This window comes from Lupinus angustifolius, chromosome LG03, assembly GCF_001865875.1.
Source record: "Lupinus angustifolius cultivar Tanjil chromosome LG03, LupAngTanjil_v1.0, whole genome shotgun sequence".
Classification (NCBI taxonomy): domain Eukaryota; kingdom Viridiplantae; phylum Streptophyta; class Magnoliopsida; order Fabales; family Fabaceae; genus Lupinus; species Lupinus angustifolius.
The window spans coordinates 1639962-1655909 of record NC_032011.1 but is presented as its reverse complement, the minus strand read 5'-3'; the positions used below and the strand labels follow the sequence as shown (position 1 = coordinate 1655909).

Genomic DNA, 15948 nt, shown 5'->3' with positions numbered 1-15948 from the left:
TATGGCATATGTAACTATCAAGTTAGTTAGCATGAGGTGTCAAAAGCTGTCATGTTAGTTAAAAAACGGTGAATCATCAATAGTTGTTAGAAGTTAGAATATTAGTTAACATTCTCAATAATATTGACATAATTGTAAAAAAAAAATATTATGTAATGATGATTATGTTGAGTTTGCTAATTTCTGATTGATATATAATTTAATTGATTTGGTATTTCCATTTATTTGGAGTAAGATTGTGTACATATATCTTTTTCAGACTCTAGAAGCTTCCACCTCTTATTTAATTTGCTATTATGTCTTCCACATGGGCAAACAAATGCTACCAATAGATCTTTAATATTGAGAATGAGAATTTATCTTTAAAGTAAGCACATATACATATACATATACATATACATATACATATATATATATATATATATGTATTAAGGGTATTTAATAGGTCAACATCACAATGCACTCAGATACACACTTAGTTTAGTTAGGACCACAATAAAATAAATATGAAAGAAAAGATCTTCATAAATAATTCTGTATCTCAGGTGCATTATTCATGTCACCGACTATCATATGCTCTTGGAACATATCTTCTATTCCATAATTTGAGTCACTCTATGTGCCATTAGTTATGATTAACAAAAAAAAATATTTAATAATTAAATTTTAACTAAAATACATTTTTTTCAACCAATCACACTCTATGGCACATAGAGTGACACTCATTATGGTATAACAAATGTGCACACCTATATAGCATATACTAGATTTTAACTAACAATATTTTGGTCTAGTCTAGTAGTATAAGGCACTTTTAGATCCCACGATGACCAAAATATAAAAGGTTTGATTCCTGGAATCAACACTTGTTAAAAGGGGCAGCCACAAACCTCAAAAATGATTAGTTTCTTACTCAAACGTTGAAAAGATATCTACTATTGGTAGTACCAAAAAATATACCAGATTTTACAAAATTGAGCTTGTTAATAGTTTTGACAGTACCTCTTCTGGTTTTTGTTGATGTTCTATCTCCATTGGTTCAAGTAAATAACTTTCCTGTTCTGTTTACTTCTTTCAGTTCTGTGTAACACTGCCAAGCATGGCCTTACAGTTTTCATTAACTCTACAACACAAATTTAGTTCATTGAAATTATATAGTTGTTTCAAGTGAAAATAAACGAATTGGGACATGAAAATGAATCCTCATAGAAGCCGAAAAGAAAGCATCAAGGGCACAAAATCTAACATATGAAGTTTGAACTTTATAATCAATCATTAATGTCAACTCAACCATGAACATGTCTACAAACTAAAATGCCGAGCAACCATGTTCGCGTAGAACAGACAGCACCAGACAACCTTGTGTTGCAATTCTCAAAGCTCTGTGTCGCATAAACGGATCATTAACTCAGAAACCATTCTTCGAGCAAAAGGTATATAACTCAGGCTGTACCTGTAACAGCTTGAACTATTAATGGTCTACATATAGCTTGAAAATATATTACTTTTGAAATGATTTTTATTTGTAGAAATGGTAATTATGGCAAGACAAACTTACCAAATAAGGGCACCAATCTCAGTGATGATTGCAATTATGGTCAACAACTTGCTATGGATCTGCAAAACAGGGCAAATGAATGTCATTTATCTATCCAACTAAGAACGGTTTGGGACCATGAAATGAAATTACTTTATAAATCAATGTGCATTATCCAATTGGGAAAATAGACAAAGCTGAAAGGATTTTTTAGGATTCCTCATTTGTCTTAACTTTCAGTCAGTCGCAAGTCGTTAGAACTTTAACCACGTATTTAGCTTTTAGAGATCAAAGTACTCACCCAGAGAGCACAAATGAGTGCTATAACCACACACCCAAGGTATATGGCTGTTGCAAAAATACGAACAGAGTCAAACATCATTCGATATTGTTTTGTAGGTCCAAGGAGAAAGGCCGTACTGCCATACATAAAAATAAAAAATATTAAAAAGGGTTGAAGAATCTATGGAACCAAACCCATGAAATTGGAAGATAAATAAAAATGACCCAATCTGCCTTAATAGCATATATACTAAAAAAATAGCTTAATCACATACTAGAAGTCTAAAAGATAAGGAGGATGAAAAGTATCCACCATTATAAATAAAATCATCAAAGTAGGACCAAAGAGATCCAACATTGAAGAGGACATAGGAGGCAGAAACAGGTTTGCAAGCAGAAAAATTAACCATTCATGTGCACTGCTTCTCTACATATTTGTTTGTCGTGGTGTGAGTGATGGTTATATACATGAAAAGATGTATAATTTGTGAAGAGTCATATAGACATATAACATGGGCTAACCTGTAATATCATCAACTCAAATATTATCACAGCTAAAAAAGGAGCAAATTGAATCTACCTTCCGACTGCTAACAGATTGCCAAAGGTGAACAGCAGAGCAAATTTGATGGGTCTTGCAAAAACAATCGTTGACTGCAAAATAGGAGGAGAAAAGAAGAAAGAAACTTATTATCAACACAATTGACTTGAGGTTGCTTTTGTACTGAAAAAATTAGGAATTTCCCCATGGGTTTAGAATATGTCAAAATTAAAACATAACAAAATATCAACACTATTGCATTATGTAGGACGAGGTATAAAGTGAAGATAACTCAACACTTTTTATGGCCTCAATGACGTTGATGAGCAAAGATACAAAGGTAGAAAATTTTGTCTTGGACGGGTGAAACAGAATAGTATTTCTCAATAATTTTCTGTGCAATGTTTCATTACAACATAGACTAAGAGCATCAACTGTTTGCCTAAAGTAAAAGTCTATAAGTGGGACTATGGAGCCTTACAACACTCCCCCTCAATCTACTGAATGGATATCTATCATTTCAAACTTACTAGTTAGATTTTGAAACCTCTTTTTAGGCAATTCGTAAAGTCAACATATTTGCTAACTGAAGTTCCCGACTTAGTGATTAGTCCAGGGTCCAGTTTGTCTTTGACGACGTGTCGGTCTATCTCAATGTGTTTAGTTCTATCATCTTGAACTGAATTATGAGCAATACTAAATTAGTAATGGCAGATTTATTGTCACAGATGAAACGTCACAAGAAATCTGATGCTACTTATGGCCTAGGTAAAGAATATGATGTGACAGACTGATTTCCAGTAAAGGGGAACACCATAAAGTTTCCATAACAATTAACATTCAAAGAGGCAGCCCAGTGCATGAGGCTCCTATCCAGTGAAGTCTGGGGAGGGTAGAACTATATTTAATTATATAGAAAAATTACCATTCCATTCAATGAAATATTTGCACCAAACTATTTTATTGTTGCTAATTTACTGAATTGGTTCTAAGGGATTCAAGTATTTGTTTTATTAGTAAAAAAATTACTTGTTAAAATATAATCATAACAACACAAGTAAAACAAATACATAATGTTATATGACACAGACATAAAAGGGGGTACATAAATTTCTCTTACCAATAACATGCAAGCAAGACCAGCAATCAAACAAGCAGCAAATCCATAAATTCTCTGCTTAGCAAACATCCAAAAGTTGCATAAATTAGAATCACAACATTACAACAAATCCAAAAACAATTAGATTTGTGTTGAAAATTTTACAGCACCTGCGTTGGAGAGAGGGAGCAAACGTCACCTAACTCCTCATCCAAGAAATTCTCATCTTGCTCTTCATCATTTCCTGTTATGTTCCACATTATTATACAAGGGTTTTTTGCTCACAGCTTAGGCTGCAGAAATTAGAGGGAGAGTAGAATTTAGCAACATAGTAATAAGAAGTGTAAAAAGAATGAAATATGATAATTAAGAGAAGTATAAAATGAAACAAATTAACTCTGTTACTAAATTTGCACCTTCAATTATGCAGAACTTGGTTGTTTGCCAAGTATTGTTTCAATTAGGAGCTTGTAAGAGTCCTCTTCTTCAATAACTAGCCATCCCCGAGTTCCTTCATAAACCAAATAAACCACCACAAACCCGAATATTATGAGTAAACCAAAGAGAAAACCACATCATCTAGAATCTCATTCAATCGTTACTCGAACTCACCTTTCCTCATCAATTTCCAGAAACATAATTTGTAAATGTTTGAGTTGAGAGAAATAAATAACAGCACTTATATGTGACAAACATAATCTTAGCACCAATATAACAAGAGTTTAATATCTATGCACCGTCAGTGTAAAGTTTTTTACACTGTCGACACAACATTCACCATATTACTTTTGTTTGAGAGTCTATGATAGTTAACACATGAATAGTGGACGACGTACATATTAAATCCATGTAATAATTTTAACAAATAACATCCATAACAATTATGAAACCACGCTTTGTAACATACATTCCACACCTTCACACAAAAAATCAAAGAGTCCTCTCTTCCTAAAATCACATGAATCCATTTCAACAAAAAAACAACAACATTCTAAGTTCTAACTCTATAAACAGATACTGGAAATTTAACTTATTTATCTTATTTATTACACCATTTCTGAACTATATGGAGAGATAACAGAAACATAATAATAAAATGATGAAATTGAAGTCGAAATTGGAATATAAGGAATCAAAATGGAGGAAAAAATGCAAGAAATGAAAATTGGGGATGAGTACCTTTATTAAATTGGGATCAGTAGAAAGTGAAAACAATCGGCAATTCCAGTTGGAGCGTGAGAGATGATCATGCGCAAACAGCGTCACTTCTTCAATGCTGAGAGAACAAAATAATGAATAATCAAAACAAAAGGAAAAGGTAGTGGAAAACATTACATACATGCTATTAGATAAATTCAGAATAATAAATCTCTACAATGATTAAAAAGTCTGATATTGATTTATAATAGTGATATTTGTTGAGAAAAACATTCATAAAGGTTTAAGTCTAAGGGATATCATTACTAATTAGAATTTTTACATAACAATTACTTTTATAATTAAAAAATAGATTTGAAATGTGAATAAATATTTTATTATATTAAAATATTTTTTAATTTATGGTATGTAGAAAATATTATTGTGAATTAATATCTAAAAGTTTATATTTTAAATATGCTAGGAACATATATTTTTTTTGTACTATTAAGGGTATCTTTACCCTTTTAGTTAAAAACCTAATCATTTTTAGTGTATGTAACCTCACAACAAATGTCATTTCTGATAATCAAACATTGATCTTTTAGTCATTCTAAAATTTTAATGAGATCTTACATTATTAGACCGGGAAGGTAAATTGATTGATATGTTTTTAAAAAAGGAATGATGCAATATAAGAGAATTTATGTATTTTTTATAATATTTTTAAAAGCTTGTATTAACAATTTTGTTGGTTCATATAGCATGTTTGTACTCTTTACTTCAGTTGGAAATACAAATAATACTTAAAGCTGGTAGACTTCTCTAATTTAAGATAAATGATTAAAAAAAACTATAAGCACGCCCTCTAATTTCTATTTTAATCTAAAGAATTTAATTTGTTGGACCATGAAAATTCTATATGATTTTTGTATACACCTCATCTATATTTTGACTCTCCAATTATTTGGTGCAACACTTATATAAGATTCTATTTAACTCAGAGATACTCTAAACACAAGGTAGATATGTTGACATTCACATTGGAAAACAATCACATTTATTGTTTTAGGTTATTATTTTTATCACCAATAATAACAAATAAAAGTAGTACTAATTTTTAATTATAAAATTTCCATGACATTTTGTTATTCGCAATGGTATACATTTTCATAACATGAAATATATACTTTTTTTTGGTACATTAAAAATAATTCTAATTTGTTTTAAATATATACTTTGAGACTGCAAAACTAATTTTTAAGTTTATTTATCATCTTTAAGATTTTCAGAATTTCATCAACTGAAGTTGATGTTATGTTTAGAACAATAGTTTGACAAAGAATTAAAAGGTCATTCATTTTTTATAACAAATCACAATTCAATTTCGAAATACTACTATTTATATAACACTTGAAAAACTATCAACATTATTATATTATTACCTAGTTTATGAATTGATACTAAATAATCATATTTTATTATTATTCTTATTAATTCCATATAAAACTATAAAGAAGAAAATGATTTCTAAGTTGTTCAAAATTTCAAATCATGATTAATTTATTTGCTTTTTTTTTTGAAATATAATTTTTCTAGAAACAACATAATAATACTTTTTAATAAAAAAAATATTTTGTTATCAATTTTCATAACTTCGGATCATGTTTGATCAACAACAAGTTTTGTTTGATCATGTTTTGTTCTTACATGCTTAAACCAAACATTAATATAATGATGAATGGATCACCCAAATATACATGATACTATTACAACAAATAAATCAATGGAATTAGAAGGAAATCAAAATTCAACAGAAAACACCAAAACATAGTTTTACTTAGTGGACACAAAACCAACCCTTCTGGCCCCAAGAAAATACAAGCACATAATATAAGAGTGCTAATATCCTTCCCTTCCCCTAAAAGAAGAAATATTATTATTACTAAGGCTCATTTCATCTATTTTGTTGTACTAATTGGTCAATGATCATTTGTCTTTAAGAGTGTCTCATTCCTTGTCCTGAACTAATCAGATTTTGGTCTGGAATAAAGAATAAAACACATTTAGAGACGGTCGATCTATGTCCATACTAACCACTTAGGATTGACAAAAAAGCTAAATACGTGCTTCATACAAAAGACATGTTCCCCAACTTACATAAGTAGATGGAGATCATTCATTTTGATATGCATCCTAAGTTCCCCAACTTATTTACATCATGGGTATCATCAAACTTAGGACAAAACCTAGGTTGTGTTTATGGCACTATTCTCCCAAAACAACCTAGCATGTATATCATTTTCTTAAGATGCTTAAAAAATAGGAAACATGTTGTAGTTTACTGAATAATAGTACCACAAACACTTACAATCTTTAACTAGGTTTTGGTGTGAATCTTAACCCAAACCAAAACCATTTTGTGATTGCATGAAATGACAAATAACATGCATAGATTGTTAACTTAGAGCATTGAATCCACCACCTTTCATCATTTGCTTGAACTCATTATAATCCACCATTCCATCTCCATCAACATCAACCTTCATTATCATCTTCTTACAATCCTCAACCGTTCTTCCTTGTTTCAACCCTAGAGATGCAAAAACCGATCTCAACTCTTCAACTGTAATGAACCCATCACGGTTTTGATCGAACACGTTGAATGCCTCCTTCATGTCCTTCTCCTCATCACGATCTTCGATGATGGATAGATACAACTCACCAAATTCATCTATGTCCATGCAACCATCGCCATTGACATCGATCTTCTCAATCATTTTTGTTAACTCGTTGTCTGGGATGAAAATGCTTAAGTTCTCAAGGGAATCATTTAGCTCCTTCTTCGTGATTCGGCCATCACCATTACGATCAAAGAGGTGGAAAATTCGCTTGAGTTCAGTAGGATCCATTATTATTATTCTCTTAATAATAAGACAAAGAAAATGATAGTGAAATGAATCTTAGTTTCTTAGGGACCAAACAAAAGAGAAATGAATTAAGAAGGATGTAAAGATCCTAAGCAAAACAATTGGCATTAGAGGAATGAGAAAAAAGAATATGTGGTGTGTGTTTATTGCATGCTAGGACTATGGAGATATGATGGGATCTAAATAAGAGAGAAGTAGTTAGGTAGAGAAATTTAAGTAGGAGAGCTTCTTTTTGTTAACTTTTTCTTCTTTGTTAGTTCATGTAATTCTTGATCCAATGACAAATATGATTGATATGGGTAGGTTTTTAAAATGGAAGATGGACTTTAACTTTTAGGAGTAGTTGGCTTATTATAAGGACCATCATTATTCATTAGGACTTTATTGTTTCATAGACGCGTTTACATTAAATAAAAGATGCTTTAAAGTTATTTAATTTAACTATTCTATGCCTCACTTCAATAGGGGACTCATTGTGCTTGCCTCTTTGTTATTGTTATGGTTATTGTTTGACAAACCAATAATCTAATCCTGATCCACAAATAATATATTGCAGGGCACTAGACATTAGGTCAAACACCAACTATATGTGTCCTATCGAATAATGATTTGTTGTCTCAAGTCATGTTTTGAACAAATGAAAATATGACATGTTAATTAAAAAAATTAAATATTTATTATTTTTTTATTTTTTACTTCAATATTATTAGTCCAAGATATAATTCTTGCCCCTATGACCCTCCCACTCTCCAAGGTAGTACACCAACTAATTTAATACAATTGTAGTTGTTAATCTTATATTATATTTCCTTTGTGTATGTAATTGGTTTAATGAAGGGGTATGGTTGGAGAATTGACATAAGATTGGACCACTTTATTTATTTAGCAATAAGTGAGATATATAAAAATGATTGGTGGAAGTGGGCGTTGATGAAGGATCTGAAAGGTAAAAGAATGAGAGTAAGACTTTGAAGAATGGAGCTGGCCAAGCATTATATTATGCACCATGTGTTGCCTCACATTAAGAGAAACTATGGAATAATTATAGACAAAAGAGTAATAATAAAGAGAGTATTAATAATAACAGTTATTATATAGGGAGAAGCATATGAGGAATAATAATAAACCAACGACCGTTGGTTCAAGTATTACATGTTTGATCCCCTTAAGCAAAGTCTCGAGTTTGAGTCTTGTGGATGAAAAAAGTGTCCGCTGGGAGAGTTAGCCTCACGTACCTGTGGATGTTCTCGGTTCGGACAGGTTCAAGTGGTACATGTTTGATTCCCCTTAAGCAAAGTCTCGAGTTTGAGTCTTGTGGATGAAAAAGTGTCCGCTGGGAGAGTTAGTCTCACGTACCTGTGGATGTTCTCGGTTCGGACAGGTTCAAGTAGTACATGTTTGATTCCCCTTAAGCAAGGTCTCGAGTTCGAGTCTTGTGGATGGAAAAATTGTCCGCTGGGAGAGTTAGCCCTATATACCTGTGGATATTTCCAGCTCGAACATGATTGCCTCCAGTACGAGGATACTTGTGGGAAACTAAAAAAAAATATAAGGAATAATAATAACAAAAAATAAAACGTCGCCTGAGAGATTCGAACTCTCGCGGGGAAACCCCATGTACTTAGCAGGCACACGCCTTAACCACTCGGCCAAAGCGACTTTTTGTTCATTCTTTCTCTTGTATACTACAAATAATACTATATACTTTCATGCTTTTTAAAAGAATAAAGTAGTTGATATTTGGTACAACTTTAAAAAACTTATTCTATGTACCAATATTTCCTTCAACTTTTTTTATATATATATATATTTCATGCTTTTTATTCTTCTTTCTTAATTTTGTGGAAAAACTTCATTGCATGTGAGGTCTAATTCTATGTAGAATTTTATAGCTTTATATATCTCTTAAATTATCCTACTCAAATTATATGATCTTTGAGTAACACAAGTGGGGATTTCATTTTAACCAACCCATCTTAATGTATGATTATTAATATGGACGGAGTTTAAAATCTATCCATAGATTGTGTAAAGTTTTTTACACTGTCTATACATCATTTATCATTAATTTATATTATTTTTATTTGAGAATAAATAGTAGTTAATATATACATATTAAATCCATAGTTTTAACTGAAGAGTTTGGTAAATCCAAATAATATTAAGTAAACAACTTCATGAATATGAGTTTGTCTAAATAAACGAATTTAAATTTATCTAAAAGCTCTAATTATATAATATGTTAAAAGTGCACAAATCCTATCGTATATAAACTTATATAAGAAGTACATTTAAATCAAATTAGTTTTCTATAATAAATTTTTGAAGACCTTAGTCAAAACTATTTAACTAATGTTCATAAGTTTTTTTGTTTTAGATTGTACCGGACACAATAATGTTCCTTCTAGCCGGAAACATTTATAGGTATGTTATTTTTTCATTCACAATACTCAAATTAATGACTTTGCTTAAGAAGAATAAAACTTGCACACGTTAGTATAATCTTAAACTGATTTTCATTTATTTAGGATGAAATTGATAAATTTGAAGGATAAAAGTGATGATATAATCCATAAAGAATCACACCTTAGGGATTCACAAAATTAAGGTTTCTGACATATGAATGGCAGCACCCATTGTTGAAGTCCAAGTCTGAATCCTTAGGCCCCTTACTGCTCCTCCTTTTTGTCTCTATAATCTAAAGTTTTCATCTTTTTCCATTTTTGGCTCACTTTCACATTTCTCATCACCAGGTACTCTTTCTCTTCTCTTCTTCATTATTCAATATTCATTATTATAGATTTCAACTACATTTCTCTTTTTTCTCCAAACTATGCTCCTATCTGATTTTGCAGCTTCACTGTTTTTGTTGTTGTTGATATGTCTATAACATGTTAGTTAAGCTAAGATCATACCATAAGGAAGTTGCAACAATGTGGTATGTGGTGTTGGAAACAATAGGGTAGGCATGATGAATCAAACTCTAGTCATGTAAAGGAACCAATTTTCTTTTTCCTAAAATCTTAAAACGGTTACCAACAAGGCGCTCGTCCAGTGGTGTAAAGCCATGCTAGATCGACCAAAAGGTGGAGGGTTTGATTCCTGTGAGCGACACTTGTTGTGAGGGCATCCATGCAGCCCGAAATGGATTAGTTCCTTACTCCATGGGATGAAGAATATCCCTAGTATTACCAAAAAACTCTTAAAATGGTTGACTTGAATCCCTAATAATAAGTTTTTGATTTATTTTTCTGGGTAGAAAGTTAGGGTCAAGGGTAACTATGGCATCATAGAACAATTGGAAGATCCCAACTCATCTAAGGTTTACATGATACTTATAAATAACACACTAACAATAAACCTTATTGTGAATGCAACACTATATATAGTCCCTCACTAATAGTGTCAACCATTGCTGGTTATGCTTTTGATTTTTCCCCTTTCCTAGTTAACATTCTACTCTTTTGCTCTCGAATTTCTTTGTTTGTGGTTGTTGACTTCATCTCAAATAATTTAGTTTGGTATAGCGTAATAAGATTGTAATAATCTGTTTGGAGGGGAAGGCTTATAACTATTAATTTTAATCATTCACTTGCCAATGAGGGATAAAATTTCATACTTTCACTTATAGAAAGTTGAATGGTATAGCTATAGCACATTCCGAGCATTTGCAAAAATGTCAGCGCATGTGTATTTTTATGACATACTTCTTTTGTATTTATAACACATGGAAATTTTTGGAAGTGTTTTACAGATTTAAAGAATTGTATTTCTTAAGTATTCACTTCCTACATAATCGATCCTCCATCAAAGTTTTAAATATTTCCCAAACCAGACCGAAGTTCAATAGTGGTTGGTGGAAAAATTGTTCTGCATTTACTGATTTCCTTATATGCTTACGCTTCATTGTTCATATTTCAAATCTCAATGTTTTTTCTCTTTTTTCTAAATATCATGGAGTGGTTCCTTTGCATATATTTGGATTGTGATAATATTATGTCTTGCAAGTAAGATAATATAAGAGTCATTATTGTTTACATGTTTGTTTGGAATCTAAAAACTATGTCTTAGATGTAATTTGTACTATGGATTGGACACTACATATCGTGGCTGACACCAAATATATATGCATCTAATATTCTAAGGGTGAGGGCATATGATCAGAAACGAGTTAATCCGTCTTTGATTATATTTTTTCTTTTCTTAGTACAGTCCTTTCCTATGTGTGCTTATGTTATGATGTTCATCATATGCAGGAGGGGTTTAGGTATACAATGTCTCATGGAGCCTCGAAGAAGAACAAATTGCCAGGAAGAAGCTCTAATATTCATTCGGGCAATACAAGAGACTGCACTGTGCCAAAATTTGACCAAAATAATTCTGGAGCTATAGAAATAGCTGCATCTCAGAAAGGTTTTGCTTCTTCACTAAAAGCAATTACGGAAGCTCCTCCAAGTTCTCTTGAGTTCTTTGTCTGGAACGATGAGGGAATTAATCTTTGTGTTGATTTAAACTCTTCCCCGTCAGATTGGATTAACAAATTGAGGAATGAAGTTTGCACAAGCATGGACGTTAATAGAAAAAATTCCAGGAGTCTTCGGCAGGAACTCGGTTATTTAGGAGAGAGTTCTACACAAGGGAAAACTTCCTTTTTATCAAAGACAAATTCTGACCAAATTGATGATCATACTAGACAGATTGAATCTTCCTCGAGCTTGAAACTGGCAAAAGATGATGTGACAGGGTTAGATCAACAGAATAAAGGTCGGAGCCCTTTATTAGGTGATTCATTAATTCCATGCAGCATAACCATAAATGTGGCAGATAATGTCAAGGAAGATGAATCAGCTTTCTCAGCACTCACTTTGAATGTAGCGGATAATTTGAAGGAATATGGATCAGCTGTCTCAGCTGAAGTTAGTTGTGGTGCAGAAAACAATTATATTGCTGGCTCTGAATATTGTGCTAAAGCTTTACCTAAGAAAATCCCTGATTCAGATGTTACTGATACTCTATTCTTCAAGTCGCGTGGTTCTGTTGGCAACTCGCCGTCAGTTCCTGACAAACTAGAGTGTCAAAATTCAAAGCACGGTAATGAAATTTCTGAGGACTGTGCTCTGCTAAATGGTTCTTGCATGGTGAACCCTGATGTGGTGTATCCCGGATCTTCATTAAGTGGTTCTACAGAGCTGCAAATTTCAGAAGTTGCAAGTTGTCATAAATATGTATCCGTTTCTCTCTGTGAAAATGATGTACTCCTGGATTTAAGTGACCCTAAGAACACTCTAGATGCAGAATGGGTTGGACTAGTCAATTCAAGTGAGGTATGTATATACACTTTTCATGCAAATACATTAGATTCCATGTTGCTAAATTATTAAAAACTTCTGAATTGGTGCTCGGTTTACACAAGTATAAGAATGTAAAATTAGTCTCATTGTTGCATTTATATGATTCCTATTAGTATTAAATTTTGATGCCTATATCATTGTGCCTCTTGAAAACTTCAGATTTGGAAATCATCAGTAGTGTTCTTATTACTCAAATCCGTATATTTTTCATTGTAGGCTTATTAGTGTTTTTGTGCTATTGTATTATGTCATTATTTCTGGCTGTCTTATGTGTCTAATATTTGTCTTTGTTTTTATGAGTTCAGTTGTGTTATGTAAATAAAACATCTTGTTGATTTTTCAGGAGATGGGCAAGATTTTTAATGGAAGGGAGAGTTCAGAGTAAATACTCTTCTTAGTAACACTTTTCTATGTTATTTAACCTTTTATATACTACCGATTTGAGCATATTCATATTGTGCTTCTTTCAGATGCTCCCAATTTGACGACCCGCTTAAGAAGTCTGGCCTAGAGTCCGATAATCAGGACTCTAAAATGGACCTTCGTAGAAAGAGGAAACACAGAGACCCTGATATTCAAGGTTCCAATGATAACCCTCCTGCAAAAAATTTACGAAGCATGAAGAATGTTGCTGTGACAGTTCAGCCGAGAAGATCCATGCGGCTCATCTCCAAGGTACTTTGTTTATTCTTCTGATGTATCAATACAGTTTAAATTGAATTGAGTAAATGAGTGATTAAGAAGTTCTTTCGATTTATTTGATGCTATCACATTTTTATGATTTTTGTTTTCGTCGTTCAGTAATTCCACGAGGTGCTTTTTGCTACATCGGAGGCATACAGATGTTTTATTAATGAATCCAAAGTGGAACAAGACATTTGGTAGGTATGAGTTACCAACTCATCTTTTTTGAGAAGCATGAGTAATAGTGAGATTGGTCATGCACTTGAATTTTTATCTCATAGTAACATGCAATGCTGATCTTTCTGTAAATCAACTTAAATCTCTTCTGATGGACTTGTATGACTGTAAGGAAAGAACCACTTTGAAAATTGTCTTTTAGGTGATCGCATTTCTGAAGCATGTAGTACTTTGTTGCTACTATTAACTTTATTTTTTTTGTACTACCAAGGGTATCCTCTCACCCTATGGGTCAGAAACTAATCCCTTTCGGGGTGCATGACTGCCCCTCTTAACAAGTGTCACTCCCCAGAATCAAACCATTGACATTTTGGTTTTTATGAGAATCTAGTGGGACCTTACACCATTAGACCAACACTTTATTGGTACTGTTAACTTTGTTTAGGCGGCTTAGTTTTCTGCATCAGAACTGTATCCTGAGGCTATATGGTTCAAATATCCAATTACATAAATTAATATTTAAGATGATTCTATTAATCATGTTAATTTATTTGCTGCAGGTTGATCTATGCTTTTAGGAAGAATTATACTTACAGAAAGGTAGCCTTTGAGGTAGATATCAGTTAAATAGCTATCAAGACTGCCATAAAGTTTTTTCAAGTTTTGGTACTTAGGAAATCATAGAAATTACTCTTCTGGTTTTATTCTGCACTGGGTTTTGAGACAATCTTTCTGATCAAAATGTATGTGGATCTTATATTTTACAATTTCAGATACTTATCATGATGTCCAATATTTACAATTTTCTTTCTTTCCTTTTCTTATTACTTTCTGCTTACACTTTCCCTCTATTTTATTAATATCTATGTTTTGTAAGTGTAAAGTTTTTTACTCGGTTAGTATACATCATGTACTACTCATGTGTTTTACTTTTGGTTAAGAGTCAATAATGATTAACATATAAATGATGAATAATGCACTGATAGTGTAAAAAAACTTCTACTCTGTTCGTGCATAGACTATGTTGCTCCCCAAAACTCTTGGGCTTTTTCTCTTTATTAGGGGGCCAAGGCTTCTTGTGTTATTATACACTTATATGTATATATTTGTTCTGTTAATTTCAATTAACATTATTTGTTGTTATGATACTCACACTCTTATATAAGTCATTTTCTATTGCCATAACATCATTGGTTGGTATGTGAATATACTAGGGAAAATTGTTGTTGACAAGAGTGTTGTGTTTCTTGAATGAAAACCATGAATGTGTCAGGGCATAAATATTGAACCAGTATTGCTATTCAACATTCAACAATGTACTAATTCATTGAACAAGAACTAAATTCTACCAAAAACAAATTTGTAATGATTATTGGGAAAGGTTGTTTATCACACTCATACACATTTCAAACCATATTATGAAGGCAACTAAAATTTTTTTTTTGTTGATATAACCAAAAGTATCTTTTAGTAAGAAATTAATCTCTTTCAGGATGTGTCTGTTCCTCTTAATAAGTGTCACTCACATGAATTAGACTTTTGACCCTTTGGTCTATCTACGGATCAAAAAGAGCTTTACATCACTGCACCCAATTGCCTTCTTGTGAGGAGGTAGAGGAACTAAGGACCATAGTTGACAAGATCGAGATCTTACGTAAGATCGGAAGGGGTAAATGAAAACGTAAAACGTGTGATCGTAACACGGATCGTAAGATCCTACCAAATATTGATTTTTTTTATATATACATATACACAAGATAATAAAAACTCCAGCTTTCTCTATTGCTATAAATAACAAAATTAACAAGTAGCACTTGATAAAACTTAAACTTCAACATCAAAATATATTCATATTAAAGTATTAGGTCTCATATAATTGCAAAACTAACATGTCAACACAATCAACTAAAGTGTTTGCAGCAAAAAATACCAACAAGTATTAGAACCTAATATCTAAATCAATAAATCAAATCATACAATGGCATATCAAGATAATCATCTTCATTGACTTCTTCATCTTCATTAATGGTTTTTGGTCAAAATAAGAGAGATAAATTATAATATTTTTCACAAAGAACACAGTAAGTATGTTGAAGATGAAGAAGGAAAACTTACTTGATGAAGATGAGAAAAACTTTTAGACTTCTTTCACATGGAAATTAATTTCTGGTATGATATATTTTTTATGTTGCTATTTAGGGTTTAAAATA

At 31.9% G+C, this 15948-nt stretch overlaps 3 protein-coding genes and 1 non-coding gene across 8 annotated transcripts; 1 reads left to right on the top strand and 3 right to left on the bottom strand.

The window, feature by feature from the left end:
- Positions 1120-4748, bottom strand: LOC109342933 (vesicle transport protein SFT2B). Of its 2 annotated transcripts, none has more exons than XM_019581003.1 (8): positions 4639-4747; positions 3876-3970; positions 3630-3752; positions 3481-3534; positions 2400-2473; positions 1839-1956; positions 1559-1617; positions 1120-1453 (listed from the first exon to the last, which is right to left on the bottom strand). In XM_019581003.1, exons 3-8 carry the CDS (start codon positions 3717-3719, stop codon positions 1375-1377), a joined length of 474 nt encoding a protein of 157 aa, XP_019436548.1. In that variant the 5' UTR covers positions 3720-3752; positions 3876-3970; positions 4639-4747; the 3' UTR covers positions 1120-1374. The 2 variants fall into 2 exon arrangements, with proteins under 2 accessions (XP_019436548.1, XP_019436547.1); XM_019581002.1 differs by having other exon boundaries at positions 1159-1453; positions 3857-3970; positions 4639-4748.
- LOC109342932 (calmodulin-like protein 3) lies at positions 6914-7768 on the bottom strand. The gene has a single exon (XM_019581000.1). It carries the CDS (start codon positions 7506-7508, stop codon positions 7056-7058), a length of 453 nt encoding a protein of 150 aa, XP_019436545.1. The 5' UTR covers positions 7509-7768; the 3' UTR covers positions 6914-7055.
- Positions 9104-9185, bottom strand: TRNAS-GCU. Its single transcript has one exon. It is a non-coding gene; the product is annotated as a tRNA-Ser (tRNA).
- LOC109342929 lies at positions 10135-14553 on the top strand. Of its 4 annotated transcripts, none has more exons than XR_002107136.1 (6): positions 10136-10279; positions 11783-12850; positions 13221-13258; positions 13348-13552; positions 13679-13758; positions 14299-14553. XR_002107136.1 is itself a non-coding variant. In XM_019580998.1 (5 exons), the coding sequence occupies exons 2-5, from the start codon at positions 11801-11803 to the stop codon at positions 14314-14316; spliced, it is 1311 nt and encodes a 436-aa protein (XP_019436543.1). In that variant the 5' UTR covers positions 10135-10279; positions 11783-11800; the 3' UTR covers positions 14317-14553. The 4 variants fall into 4 exon arrangements, 2 of the variants coding, with proteins under 2 accessions (XP_019436543.1, XP_019436542.1); XR_002107135.1 differs by having other exon boundaries at positions 13679-13762; XM_019580998.1 differs by lacking the exon at positions 13679-13758 and having other exon boundaries at positions 10135-10279.